This window comes from Atta colombica, unplaced genomic scaffold (assembly GCF_001594045.1).
Source record: "Atta colombica isolate Treedump-2 unplaced genomic scaffold, Acol1.0 scaffold238, whole genome shotgun sequence".
NCBI classification, from domain to species: domain Eukaryota; kingdom Metazoa; phylum Arthropoda; class Insecta; order Hymenoptera; family Formicidae; genus Atta; species Atta colombica.
The window spans coordinates 2,417,281-2,432,492 of record NW_017259336.1 but is presented as its reverse complement, the minus strand read 5'-3'; the positions used below and the strand labels follow the sequence as shown (position 1 = coordinate 2,432,492).

Genomic DNA, 15,212 nt, shown 5'->3' with positions numbered 1-15,212 from the left:
AGAGGGAGAGAGAGAGAGAGAGAGAGAGAGAGAGAGAGAGAGAGAGAGAGAGAGAAAGACGAAGAGAGGGGGGGTGGAGGTCATTAAAGTACAATACACAACCCAATATGGAAAAAATAATTGCTCAAATATTTGAAAATTTAGCTGGAAAGATCTAAAATATTGTTAGACTATCAAAATAATTATGTAGGAAATTTAAGCATGATGAGCAACGATGTAAAAAAATTCGACATTCCAGCTTAAACGTTCTACATAATTATTTTTGATAGTTCAACAAAATTATTTTCAAATTTGTCTAAATCTTTAAATACTATCTGTCTAAATTTTTAAATACTTCAGCAAAATTGTTTTTTTTTCGATGAACTGGAACAGAATATAAAAAAAAAATCAAAGTTGGAAAGTGCTATTAATTACTAACAGTCGCGAGATTTGTCGTGTCCATTTTATTTCCTGAGATCCATTCTCCTGTTTCGTTCTTCTGATCCTCGCTGTTCGCCGCAACAACGTTTAAAAAATTCAGAAGTACCCAAAGAGTTTCGCGATTGGGCGTAGGTAAAAGTTGAATGAGATGCTGCAAAGCTTCTTGCTGCAGTCGCCTGTTTCTGATTTCTGAAAAATATTTAACTAGCTCGCTTATCATGCTTCCGCCGAATACGAAAATTAGAGGATTGAAAATCCACTATTGAAATTGCAAAGTACAGAAAGATAGATAGGAAATGATTGATATCTTAGCATATTTTGAATCTATAAAATTTTTACAATGCAAAAATTTTTGTCGCGATTGAATTATAAAAAAAGAATTATGTAAATAACGCTCGTCGACAGCTTAAATTGCATTAAGATCTAGTTCTTGCTTACTTTGAGTGTGCACGAAGGCCTGATATAAATCTCTGCAAAGCAAAGGATCCGGTAAATCACGGAAATATTCCTTCAAGAGGGTAGCTACGTCGTGAGGACATTGATCGGAACCTATCTTTGTCTCTCGACCGCAATCAAAATCTTCTCTTAACTGGAATAATTATAGAAATGTCACGCTTAAAATTTACATAAAAGACATACCTTTTCAGAAGAAATTTATTAACTTAAGAAAATGCAATATAATCATTAAAATTATTTAAAACAAAAATACTTTAAACAAAAAAAAAATCATTGTAGATTTAATGCAAGACTTGTGCTTGCGTGCGTGCATGCATGTGTGTGTGTGTGTATGTGTGTGTGTGTGTGTGTGTGTGTGTGTGTGTGTGTGTATGTGTGTAATATAAAGTTCTGGATACTCTCACTCGCTTTTATTGAATTTACTTATTATTCAATTTTATGTCGAAGTAATCGATTCCTATTTTGATAAGTATTTAATTTCCATTGGTAATTGTAATAGATATGAGACATCATTATATGAAGACATTAAGAGAAAATCCGATATCTGTGCGATTAAAGTTTAAAAAAAATCTAAATGTATAACCAATTTCCAATTTAAGCTCACATTAACCCAAAAAGAGATTTAAATTACTTTTTGTTAACATAAATGTTTAATTTTTATGTAAATTTATTTATGTGCTTTTGGCATTAAAGAAAATCATATTACACAGTTAGTCACAAATATTTTTTCCAAGATAAAGTATAATAAATACGAAAATATATGTTGTTATTATTAAAAGTAAAGACCATACCTGTCTCACTCTTTTTTTCGAGGGTGACACGCGAAACACGCCTAACGTCCGAAGACCAGTGGCCTCGAGATGCCTAATGCATTGCCTCACGATACCTGGTACTATGTCCCATTCATTGGCGAGGCATCCTCCACTATCATTCAATTCGAGCCCTCCGGAATCGCTTCCTGTAAGAGCACCACCTTTCGACGACAAGGATTCAGAAGATCCTCCCTAATTTGATAAAAGAAAATGTAATTTGTACAAGAAAAATAATAGATAGAAACAAAAAGCCATATGAGTGAATGAATGAGAGAGAGAGAGAGAGAGAGAGAGAGAGAGAGAGAGAGAGAGAGAGAGAGGAGGAGGAGGAGGAGGAGGAGGAGGGAAAAAGAAGAGACATTGTTTTTTTCAATATATAATATAAAAAACATAAATATGTATCTGTCTGATGTATTGTATGTATAACTTATTTTAAAAATAAACTATATTTATATTAGGCTATCAAAAAAATAGTTTTAAATGTGATCTATAAAACTAAACGTCTAATCTATCTATGCATATTAAGGATGTGAGAGGTGTATTGTCTATCTCCCCATTTTATGACATATAAATTTATTTATACAAATAATACATATATAAAAGCGGATTTCATATTCATATTCAAATATTTTAGCGGATTCTTATTATCATTTGAATGACGAATAAAGTTTCATGTAAAATTGAGAGTTCTTAATTAGTCTGCGGTTAAAATTAGCGATCTCGTTTCCCTTCTATTTACGTCTCTGATCTATGATGTCACTTCGAATGCGGGAGACGCACGTGACGTCGGCACGAGTATTCTACGTCGCGATGTCGTATGTAGCAATCGATCATTCTTGTTAAGCATAATTTGACGTAAGGATACTAAAGAAAACGATAGAGACCAATTAAAGACTATACAGTTTCCCGATTTAAAATACTTATTTTGATTTTTTCAAAATCGATAGCAAATAAGATAGCATTTTTTATGTTCTTTTATGTTTTTAAATCATATAAAATGAATAAAACAATTTTAATTATCATTTATTTTTAACTTTTTTAAATTAAAATAAATTAAATAATTTTAAATAATATTTAAAGCTTAGAACCAATTATTCAAACTACTAAGCGGTTTTGATACTGAATTTAATACGAGAGGTAAATAACTTCTGCATAGATAACATGCATTTCCGGTAGATAACATGCATTGCACACTCGAAGTCACTGAGTTTATTACCTTATAAAAAAAACTTCAAGGCTGCTCTTTACACTGTATATGTTAAAAATTTTGCTTTTATTTATATCGAAGTGGAACATTCTGTACATTTAACAATAAAATTTTTCTATATTATAATAAAAAATATTGGAATAATATATTGAAATAATAGGAAATAATATTGGGAATAATAAGAAAAAGAATTAACAAATATCATTAACTATAATTTATTCTAGAATTTAAGGAAATAATAAGTATATAATTGCTTATACGAGAATAGAAGAGACAAAAAGGAATCTCTTATTTGTACTAGAGATTGTTCTTTAGATATTAGTTTCTTACCTCTTCTGTTTTTGCCGCTACAGTCGGTGGAGTTTCTATAAAGCTAGAAAAACTGGTCCTACTTCCGTGCCTGCTACTCCTACTTAAGCAACCAACATCAATGATCTCTCCAGCGGCAATTCTAGTAATCCTATCATTCTCTATGCACTGAGACAGAGGTATACCAAACACCAGACCACCTGCGATGTCTGTAAGCAATAAGGTCGATAAAAATTTTTTTAATTTGTATAATTTTTTTAGAATTTTAATATAATAGACTTTATGCAAACTTTATGCAACTTTAAACAATGTTTTACAATATTGAATTTATGATTACGTTATACGATACTCGGAAGCTTATGTCGAATATTTTGTTTCAACAGTTGCATGTAGTAGGAAGTCTAATGAACACATTCAGTATAATTTTGGTCACTAACACTAACTTGTATTATGCGCCGATTTTTGTAAGAGTAGGTAGTTATCTCGCAAAAACCTGCAGACGCAAATATCTCAATAATTTTTTATAGAATAGTTTTTTTGCATCATCGAATGGAGTGTATTTTGACAGAACAGAAATTAAAAATAAAATTAAAAATAAAATTAAAATTAAAATTAAAAATAAAATTAAAAATAAAATTAAAATTAAAATTAAAAATAAAAAAAATTTATCGAAAGCTTCTTAAAGTACAAACTTTGAGAATGAAAAAAGAGCCATAAATATGATCATTTTTTACGGAGTTATGCTTACTTGAAGTGCAAAATTTTGGTAAATAAATTTATGTTGCAATAATTTTGTTGACGAGTGTATATACAGTAATTCCATTCGTGTCTTACTATTGCTATTATTATCATCCAGATTTTCTGTATTAATATCGCTAATCCAATCTAGTTTGAAATATTTTAATGACTCGATTTCTGACGCTCGAGGAAGCAGACTCTGCGTAGAAATGACGTGTACAACGTGACAGTAATTAGCATTAACGTTTAACCTACTAGTTATTGAGCATCTTTTCAGATCGCCGCCAAAAACGTATTCCAGAAAATGCATAGTTGCGATTCAAAGACAGATGAGGACTCTGCCCATGTCTCTTTCGCTCATCGATTGTAATATAAAAACAAAACAATTCAAAGCATGTGTAACAAGCTTTGCTCCCATCAATTAATTGATACATAAGGTAACCGGATGTTATATGCTATTATATGACCTACTTAAGCTTTGCGATTTTTTTTTCTAATTTTTGCTGAGTTTAAAATAAAAAACTAATGGTTATATGCACAACAAAAACATTTTTAAACATTAAAAAGCTATGTATTATAATGCTCTATTTCCACATTATAACAAAACGGTTTTAGCATTAAATTTTTTTGTCGATAGAAATCCATTTAACAATATTCATTTAACGTCATTTAATTTAGAGTATTTCTATCAAACTTCATGGCAACCAGACATAGATTGTTTTCGACGTGGAAAGTTCAGCCAATTATTCAATGGATTTAATGGATTTTTAAAATAATATTTCGACTTTCTGTAAAAATATTTCAATCTGTTTTACTTTTGGTATTGAATTCTTTTCGCAATAATTTTATGAAGTAATTATTCTTCTGATTGAGTTCTTTTATTCTACATTATTTATTTTAATCCATTAAGTTCAAGGAGAGTCTTTTGTAAATTTTTTTAAATTTTTATAACTCGAGTCCTAATTAAAATTTTAAGGCCGCAAAAATTTTGGACTTAATTTATAATTATTTAGGACTTAATTTATAAGGTTTTAAAATAGAAATCTCATGTTGAATTTGATAGATTAAAATTTGTTCTCACACGTGAAAATTTAACAATTTGCTTTTCTAACGACGCTTTTTTATTGACAATGCAATTTTTTACAAATCAATATAAAATAATATTCGCAAACTAACAACAATTAAGAGAGAACAATGAAGTTTTATAATTATTAGCTTATATCCCTCAAAGAATCAGCTGAAAACCGAAAGATATAAATGAATCGTGTCTTTATTATACCAGTCTGATTATAGACTGCGATCTGGGCCGTTCCAGCTTTTCTCACTTTAAAACATGCCTCTTGATCGTGAGCATAAGGCACTTTACGTACTACAATGTATGAAGAGAGCGAGCTTCTTCTTGGAAGCGTTGAAACGATCGGCATCGATCGTCAACACTTTATCACCTCTTCGTACGATGAATCCAGAGATGTAGGATACGTATTTAGACGCGCAGAGTGTGAGCATACGGACATTGCGTGTATAAATATCCTCAGTGTATCTTGTTGCACATACACGTTTAAGTAATTGACATTTCCTGATAGATATATTTATACGTAGATGTAACTTCGTTTATTTGTATATTTGGATCGCTAATTTAATGTATTTTGAAAATTAAATTTATGGGTTTAAATTCTCACGTTGTTTTACATTTAAAAACAATTGATTTGACTATATTATCATGATTCTTTACGCATCTTCTGTACGTGACGTTGTCAGGTAATTTGTCAACTATTACAACCTAAAAGCTTTAACTTTTAATGTAGATACATATACATACGCACATTAGCAAATGTTTCGTACTGCAATTATTTGAGACATCGTATAAAATGGAATTAATAAATTAAATAATAGAGAACATTACAATATTGTTTAAATAACATTGTTAATTTAATAAGATATGTATATGAGAAAGCGAGGAGAGAGAGAGAGAAAGAGAGAGAGAGAGAGAGAGAGAGAGAACGTTTTTTGTATTTTATTTTATATTGTATATAAGGACATTCGTTATTATCTTTGTTCATTTTTTGTTTTTTTTATTATATTTTTTAATTTTTTTGTTGTTTCAAATCTGTAACAATTTTTTATATTATATTTATAATCTATAAATAATATTAGTTTTATTCTATTATAAAAGTATAAGAGATTGGAATTACTCTTAAAAGTAACATCGTTTACCTCAAGGACAAGTAAATATCTGTTTCCATTTTTATACACGTTAGAGATAAAATTTTAGTTTATATGGCTTACATGTAAATCGCGATGCATGCAATCATTTCAAGAAAGATACCCGAATGGTACGTTAAAGGGAGAGTGAGCGACCTCACTTTATCGGCGAAGAGAATCTTTAAATTGACGTCTGATGTCCCTACGTATGGGCACTTGTACTCAACGCGCGTGAACCACAAATAAACCTGATATATGCGGAAATATGTACCACTACCGAGCACTCTGTGACTAATTTTAGCCGGCGAAATTGTGTCTCATACCAGCCTGGTCGGCTAAAGCTAATACGACTGTCCTTTGCTGTCTGTACATAATTAAGTACATGCGTTTTTTGCTCCGGTTATTGGATTATTGGACTACTAACAATGTATCTTATTTTAGTAAATTTGATATCAAATTAACAAATATGGAAAATGTATACGATCTTCTTACAGTAGTATTGCAATAATAAAAATAATATAATATATAAAAATAATATATAAACATTACTCATTTTTATATTCTTGAAAAAATTTATTTTAACTAAAAAAAAAAAAAAAAAGTTTTAAAGGTTTTTAAAAGTAATTAAAAGTTTACTTTAAAAATTTTAAGATAATTTAAAGTGTGTAAAAAGTTAATCCAAAATAATCTAAAATTAAAGTATTTAAAATATTTCATTACTGACTTTGATATAATTTTAGAACAATCAATTTTATTATTTCTTGTAGTTAGAATCTTTAAAGCGCTTTTAAATTTTAAAGTAAAGCTAAATTGATATAAAGTTTACACAGTATGCGACACTGCCACAAGATGGACGTGGCAGTGCTACATTTTCTCATAAATAAGATCCATACAGAACAGAATAAAAGGCTTAATCAATCAAGAGATTTTTCATTTGTGTTTTAACAAAATAATTTTTTGTGGCGAACACAATTTATTTCTTATATAATTTTTGTGTTTTTAAAGCAGAGAATTTGTTTTAAAGCACAGAATTTGTATTTTTAAATAAAAAATTTTGTTGTTTTGGTGTTATCATGATATACTTATAAATCTCGTTTTATCCCTAAACAGGAGAAGAGAAATAGGGTGGACCTCGCTTTGAATGGAAAAGATCCCTTAGGAGTTTATTTTTTAAAAGATTTTTATTATTTAAAATTGCACTTTAACACTAAATATCTCAAAAATTATAATAGACCGCCACTTAGTTGTTAAGTGGCAAAATTATTCAGAATCATGACCTTGATAACATATATCAAGGTCAAGGCATCGATATCCCTTAAAATAAATAATTACCAAAGAAAGTTCATAATTAAAAGGACAAAAAATGTTTCTAGTAAATATGTTTACAAATTGGATTACTTAATTTATTTTTTATACTGACCTAGCTCGGAATTCAAGTGGTACTACAAATAATCGATTAAAATAGATTAGAAATTTGTCCCAAGAGTAATATTTATCTTTATGCTATAGATTAAAATAAGTATGTAGGGTGACTGTTAAGTAACTTTAAACAAAGTTTCATCAAAATATCACTAACGACTTCCGAAATATTTTTTTTCTTTCAATTTTCATCTTGTATCTTTGAATTTAAGCCGTTTCAGACATATTGTCATACGAGAAATTTTTTTCTTAAATATTTCTTAAATAATTTTTTTCTTTGTGTAAAAAATCATCCTTAAAAATTTTTTTAATACTTAATTAGTAACCACCCTGTATATCGTATGCATATACATACATACATACAATACGCGCAAGAATGTCGTAAACGTATCAAGTGATAGAGCACTCCTTCGAGCGTTCTATTGCGTCTGTCTGAAAATAACTGAACTAGTTATTCTCCAAACAAATAATTGCGCCATAAATTGTGCTTGTTAAATATGCGGATTTCTATATATTAAACTGCGAATTATGTCTTAATTATTGATTTGACTGAATAAATTTTCTCATGTTTCATGCAACAATTTTGACAAATTTCAAAATTTTTATTGTATAAGTAGAATGATTCACACGTTTCAATATTTTATATTCTCAAAATTTCAGAATTGAGTAAGTAATATATTCATATGCAGAGAAGAAATATATAATTCTATAAAAAAAATAAAATCTGATAAAATTTTATGTGAAAGAAGTAGAAAGGAAATATAAAATTAGTTTACAATAAGATTGGAAACCAGACCGTTAATATTAAATATATTACTTTGAATACGAAGTCACTAAGTTGAACTATTATATATATTTATATAAATTAATTAATTTCAGAAATGATAATTGCCGATATGGTTATCAGATAAGGTTGTCCTCCAATGCAATCAATCTAAAATCTTAATAATCCTCCCAAATTTCCCAAATTAATATTAAAAAATTGTAATAAACTTATTGCGAAAAATATTACCTCGGCCGGGAGTCGAACCCAGATCTCTTGCATATTTTTAATTTAATATTAATATTAATAATAATAAATATTAATTTGGGAAATTTGGGGGGATTATTAATATTTCAGATTGATTGCGTTGAAAGTCCGACAATCATATGGGCAACAATTATCATTTCTAAAATTAATTCATTTTTATGAATATATATAATATATATAATAGTTTAACATCTTAACGTTCAAACGTAGTGGCGCTTCATATTTAAAGTAATGTATTTAAAATTAGTTTAATTATATGAAAATTAATTCCGATAGTTTACAGAGAGAGTAAGAAAAATAAGAAAAAGTATCATATACAAAGACGCGAGAAAGTTACTTCTGCTGTTGCTTTCTTTATCTAAGCATCCATCGAGAAACTTTTTTGATTATATTATGTACAATAATTCTTGCGCGGACTATCACTCGTTAAGTAAATTCATCTTCGCAATTTCACCTTATCTTATTGTATAAATATCATATGTTATTATACATAAATAAGTAATGTTAAGAATTTTAAGAATCTTATATTAGACATTATTACTTTCTAAATTCATTGGAGCGGAATCACACTTTAAAGAATAATAATTAAATCAGTCTTGAAAAAGAGAAGATCAATCAAGAATCAATTTTCAATCTGTAAAAGTGAAATTTAATTCACTCTACAAAAAGAGATTTAGTTTAAAAGTTTTAGGAAGTAAATTAAAAAAATGCTTTGGCTATGTATTATAATAAGAATAAGTAACTTACATGAATTAAGAAAATATAGTAATATTAATCATTTTATTACAAATAATTAATATGTACTTATATATTTTCTAAGTTTATTTCAAATTTCTATAGATAACCAGAAATAAAGTTACTGAATTTTTGTATAGAACTAAAAATTGTTGAGATATATTTTTCATTTATTTTTATCTCCGAAATTCGAACCCAATGCTGCATCTTTTATTATGCTGAATAATTTTTTTTTTAAGAGAAATTGAAATCTGTTGTGTCTCTCTGGTGATAGTGTACCTATTGTTTGTAAGTTAATGACTTTAGTGAATTTTTACAATATAAGTAATAAATTTTTAATTAAAAATATAATTAAATGTAAAATTAATATAGTCACACATATTATTGTTTGTTCTTTAATTTTTATTTACTATATCTCTTAGTTATTATTATCATGTAAATAGTTAATGAATATTAAGAAAATAATTATATTCATTATAATTATGATTTACTATATAAAAAGTTTTTTTATTTGTTATTCGTATTTTAATATTTTACTATATTAAAAGTTAAAATTATCATAATTTATAATACATTTTTTCCACATTTGAAAAAACTGTACAAGATTATTATTATTAACTGTATAAGATTATTATTATTAACATAGCAGTAATATCTATAAAAATAGACCTAACTATAATTTTTAGCCAATTATATCATCACTAACACTTCTGTCAGCGTACAGATTTGTTTAACTAAAGTATATTCCTAACGGATGTTATTGAAACTCAGCAAAAGTTATGTAAAAGAATTATTCTAACTTTAGACGCTCCATTTGTGACTTCTTTATATGTCATAAATATTAAAATTCTTATTAAGACGGTTAGCTCGTTGACCGGGCACGTTTCGTTGAACCTACGTGTTTGTTTCAACATGACCTAATGACCGCGATTCTTTGTCTCTATGAGATTATTTTATAAATAAATCGCATAGATCTCGAATAATACCTGTGCAATTTATATCTTGTTCGTTCGCGAAACGATCTTTAATTGAAAGAGATAAATACGGTGCGATATGAATAACGCAACCATTTATTCTCAATGTTTGATCAATTCTCAATGTGACAAAGATAACCGGCAGCAGAATAATAATTACACTTTGTACCTACCTTTTTCCTTCTCATCTTTTCCTTTATTATCGAAGAAGCCTGTTGTAAGAGCCTTCCTTTTTAGCAAATACGCCCGTCTCTTTGGCTTATTCGTGGTCACTGACCCGGTGCCGAGCGATTCTAAAAGAAAATAAAGAGATTGATCTGGCAAATTCCAAGATCTTCAGTTTAATGCAACGCACATCTTATGCAATCAATTTATAAAATCAAAGCATCGTCTGTTTTTTTCTTGGCAGAATAATAATCATAAAAAGCAATTTCTTTAAAAGAAGTCTCAGCTAAAAGCAAGAGATAATTAAAAATTTTTATCTTCAACTATAAATAAAGAGAAAAAAAGATTTTAAAATATCATAATTAAATAACAGGAATTTCTAATTATTTCTATGTTTTACATCAGTGATGTAACCAGTTTGTGGGCCGCATGCAGCCCACCAATTAATTTTCTACGGCCGGCCCACTGGCTCATAACCGAAAACCAAAAATATAAAATTATATATTTTATTTTATGTAAACTATCAAAATAATAACATGTATAACAGCCTAACAATTTTTAAGGAAAGATTTATTATATTTGAAAATAGTTTTTTTTAATAAATAAATGATATTTTTATAAAATATTTAATTTTTATAAATTATCTGATTTTTTAAATATAAATAAGACAAAATTCAAACTTGATCATTGTTATAATTATTTCTACACAAAGCATACAGTTGTGTAAAAATGATTAAAGTACTGGAACAGACAGATAAAAAATTGTACATCATTAATATCAATAAAAAATTATATCTGTAATTTTGCACAAAAATCATTTTTTTTTTATTTTTGTAGGCGGCAACTGTTAATTTCTCGCTTTAAACGATTATCTAACACGAACAATCAATTTTGGTTGAAAAAAATTTGAAGGATTTGAATTAATATTGAATCTTGAATGTTCAACTTTGAAAAATTGAATTAATATGTAAAATATTAAAAAAATAATATTTGATGTTAATAAAATATATCATAGAATTTCGATTAGACTTTTTTTCATCCAGTATATACTTGGAACAATCTCTAACTTCTTCTCCTTGATGTTGTCGCCGTTTTTTTTTCTAAACTTCATTCACTACTTTTCTTCTGGTTTAATTTGAATGCACAGAGAAACTGTGTAATTTATAACGGTTTTTGAAACGACATTTGACTTATATATAGTGACCCATAACTGTGCTTGCAAACGTTATAACGCTATCTCGGAAGAAAACGTTAATAGCGCGTGGTTATGACGTACAACGCTACCATTAGCGACTACATATCATTGTGTTTTTAGCGCTATCTCCGCGAACAGTTGTATAATTTGTACACTGTCATTCGTTTTAAGTTTACTTGTAAACAAGAGCTAATATACATAATCGATTCTTATATTTATGAGGATCTTAAGTACTTAAGATATTATATACTTAAGATATTATATACTTAAGATATTATGAATCAACCAGATAATCGTGTATTTTAATATTTTAAGATATTATTTAAAACACTTGAAATAAGAACGGACTATAAATATCGGATAAGTACACGAGATGCTGAATATAGAACTAAATTTTTTTTCTCTGAAAAAGTAGTAATATAAACGTGAGTTTATTATTATTAAAAATGGATTCTACTAGTATTCTTATTTCTTACTGGTTCGTGATATAAAATATTTCCCTTGGAGAACTTTACTTTAGAAAATTAAAAAAAATATTTAAAACTTAGAGAAAACCTAAGAAATATGAAAGGTAAATTTGAACATTGTCAATTTTATTTTAAAGTTTTTATCAAATTTATATTCTGAGCATTTAAAAAAATTTTCTTTTTCAATTTTTTGTGATTTTGCAAATATGATAAAAATTTTATTTTCATTAAAATTTTAACAAAAAATATTACAAAATTAAATTACTTGTTTAGACTGATATTGTTTTAGCATTTAAAAATAATGAAAAACTTACTTATCAAGAAACAAAACAGCTTTTAAATAATTGCTTTTTTAATTCGAAATAACAAGAACGAGAGAGATAACGAGTTATTAAAAAAAAAAAAATTTTCTCTTATTCTATTTTCTCGTATTAAAAAATTTTAATTACATTCAAATTCTTTCGCATGTTATCACAAATAAAAGGCACGAAAGAAGACATCAGAAGATTCAAGTGACTACTTCACTGTAGGCGAACACTTGCAGTTATAAACACGTCAATCATTTAGAGTTCAAACGAAATAGCCGAATGATGACATGTCTTTTGCGATAGATTTTGAAGTAATGTCTTAGGCAATCCCGGTTGCATCAACGTTACACTGACTGAGCGAGGTTTAAAATTCTCTTTATCTCTCCCTTTCTTTCAGCTTTAAAACGAGACAGAATTTTAAGTCTCGCTTAAAGTCAAAGTAGATACATGCGAGATAAAATTCTGAGAGTTTTACCCTTATATCTACTCTTAATAAGTCAAACGGAAGCTCAAGTTCTCAAAAAAGTAAAAATTGTTTTATATAACATTTAAATGCATTATTATGAAAATCAATTAATCCTGTAGAGCTATCTAATAAAAATTTTTCTTTTTAAAATAATTATTTTATCTTCAACTTATATTAAGATTAATAAGGAATTCACTTCAAAACATAATAGTTTTCCTAATTTTGACAAGAAAAATTACTTTGAATATAAAAATATAAGGAAATACAATAGCTAAAGAAATTTATGTAACGCTGGAAATGCGAATTTGCTGAAAGAAAGAAGCTTTACATCACGAATAGCTTACATCGTAAATAAGGGCGTTGACGAGAAAGCATAAGGATTCAATTCTATAGGATATACAAAAGCATTTGAGAAATTCATGACTCTCATCGTTGTTTGTTAAATAAAACCTACCGGGAACGATACGCTTAAATACGCCGAGAATTTCGTTGGACGCAGTTTCCTCTTTTCTTTCTCCATCGTTCCGAAACAACTATATTCCACTACTAACGCAGATGGCTTTAATGAAATTGCATGTGTTGGAGAAATTCCTTAGGATTTGCAATAATGGAACGCGGATATGGAATGTTCAGGAAGATTGTGAATGTTATTCGAAAATAGCTTAAGGCAATTTTGTTAAATATATAAGATATATTTGAATAATAATCATTTAACATGGCCATATACGGATATCTAAAAAACTATTAAATATTTCTGATAAATAGTTATACTATAGAATCAAACATAAATTGTAAAATTCCACTTGATTGATCTACTAATTTGTATTAAGAGTTGTGATCAATTGTGATAAGAAATGTTTAATGTCATTTTACATCTCATTTTTTATTTTCACAATTTTCAGTGATTTTAATCGAAGTGTAAGTATAATATGTTACATATCATTTTAAAGATAATTGTATGTGAATTTCAAATATATTTACTCAAGTATATGTACTTGCTTTATTTCTTTAATATTTAAGAAATTTAAGCATTTAACTGGGAAAAAGTAAAACTGTAATTTTGACACATTGATAAGAAATTTTATGCGTTACTATACGCTAGTTAATTCATGATTAATTACAAATTTGCTTATTAATTAATTTTACTGTTAATATTGCTGTTTAAATATATATTATTATTTAAATTAAAAATTTTGCACATATAATTCTTATTAAGCTTTTTTTGATAGACTTACCGCATGGTGGTCTAATATGTACACCTAGATTAAGTGCTTGAAGTTTCGCTACGGCTACTTTGCAGAGAACTTTCCTCTCGATATCGGATAATGTACGCAACGATGTGTCCTGTAGAGTTACACGTCGACTTCCTGTACCTGCCCATGTACATTTTCCCTGTAACAGAAAAGAAATGGTGCATTCTCTAGTTAACTTAGGATTTACTAGTCATTATACATATATTTAATGCAATATTGATACATTACGATAATAATTATGTAATAATTTTGCAATACGAGAAAAATAAATAAAACTTAGTATATTTCAAATGTGATTTATGAATTCCATTTTTATTTAACTATTCTGTTATGAATAAAATATTCATATTAACTTTGCAATTAACTTCCCTTTTAAATATTAAAAATATTAAAATGATCTGAAATAAAAAGCAAATAGTCTCTAGATAAATAATGCTGAATTGTTAGTAAAAAGAATACGCATGAGAAAATATAAAGGAAACAAAATAAATTATATATCTGTATACTTGGCAATTTATCACATAATGTAATAGATGCCATCATACATTATGTTATCTTATTGTAAAAAGTAAAATTGCATGACTAGGGAGTATAGAACGTAATATAACGTAAAACATTGCAAGATATGATGTCAATGTTCGATAAAATAAAATTACAGCAACGAAAATCAGCGATATGCTTATATATTTCATCAGCATCAAATTTCAAACATTTTCCACCTGTTAAGTTACTATTTATTTCGCTAACGTCATCACAGTCGTACGCAAAATGGAAATAGCCAAGACGTGCTTTATCTCGATTAATATTACTAAAAATAGTCATGTTATACATGTGGGTGGATATATAACGTATACAATTATTTTAATACAAATATGCAGATTAAATTCTTTCTGTTTAACATTGCGATATAATATGATATCATTTTCTATATTCTATAATATATAAATACTGATGGAAAATTAAAATGAATGTTTTATAAAATTCGATTTATATTTATTATATATATATTTTTTAAATTTTAGATTAAATATTTTAAAAATTCTGTAATTATAGTAA

The 15,212-nt window shown here is 27.5% G+C and overlaps 1 protein-coding gene across 1 annotated transcript in view; it reads right to left on the bottom strand.

Annotated features, from left to right (window-relative positions):
* The window catches only part of LOC108688765, a 26,187-nt gene that overhangs the window by 3,694 nt on the left and 7,281 nt on the right, over nucleotides 1-15,212 (bottom strand). Inside the window, exons 2-7 of the mRNA XM_018195155.1 lie at nucleotides 14,139-14,295; nucleotides 10,476-10,595; nucleotides 3,226-3,413; nucleotides 1,668-1,880; nucleotides 859-1,009; nucleotides 419-609 (exon numbers count right to left, since the gene is read on the bottom strand). Of these exons, the coding sequence (XP_018050644.1) occupies nucleotides 419-609; nucleotides 859-1,009; nucleotides 1,668-1,880; nucleotides 3,226-3,413; nucleotides 10,476-10,595; nucleotides 14,139-14,295 (1,020 nt within the window). The remainder of the gene's footprint in view (nucleotides 1-418; nucleotides 610-858; nucleotides 1,010-1,667; nucleotides 1,881-3,225; nucleotides 3,414-10,475; nucleotides 10,596-14,138; nucleotides 14,296-15,212) is intronic.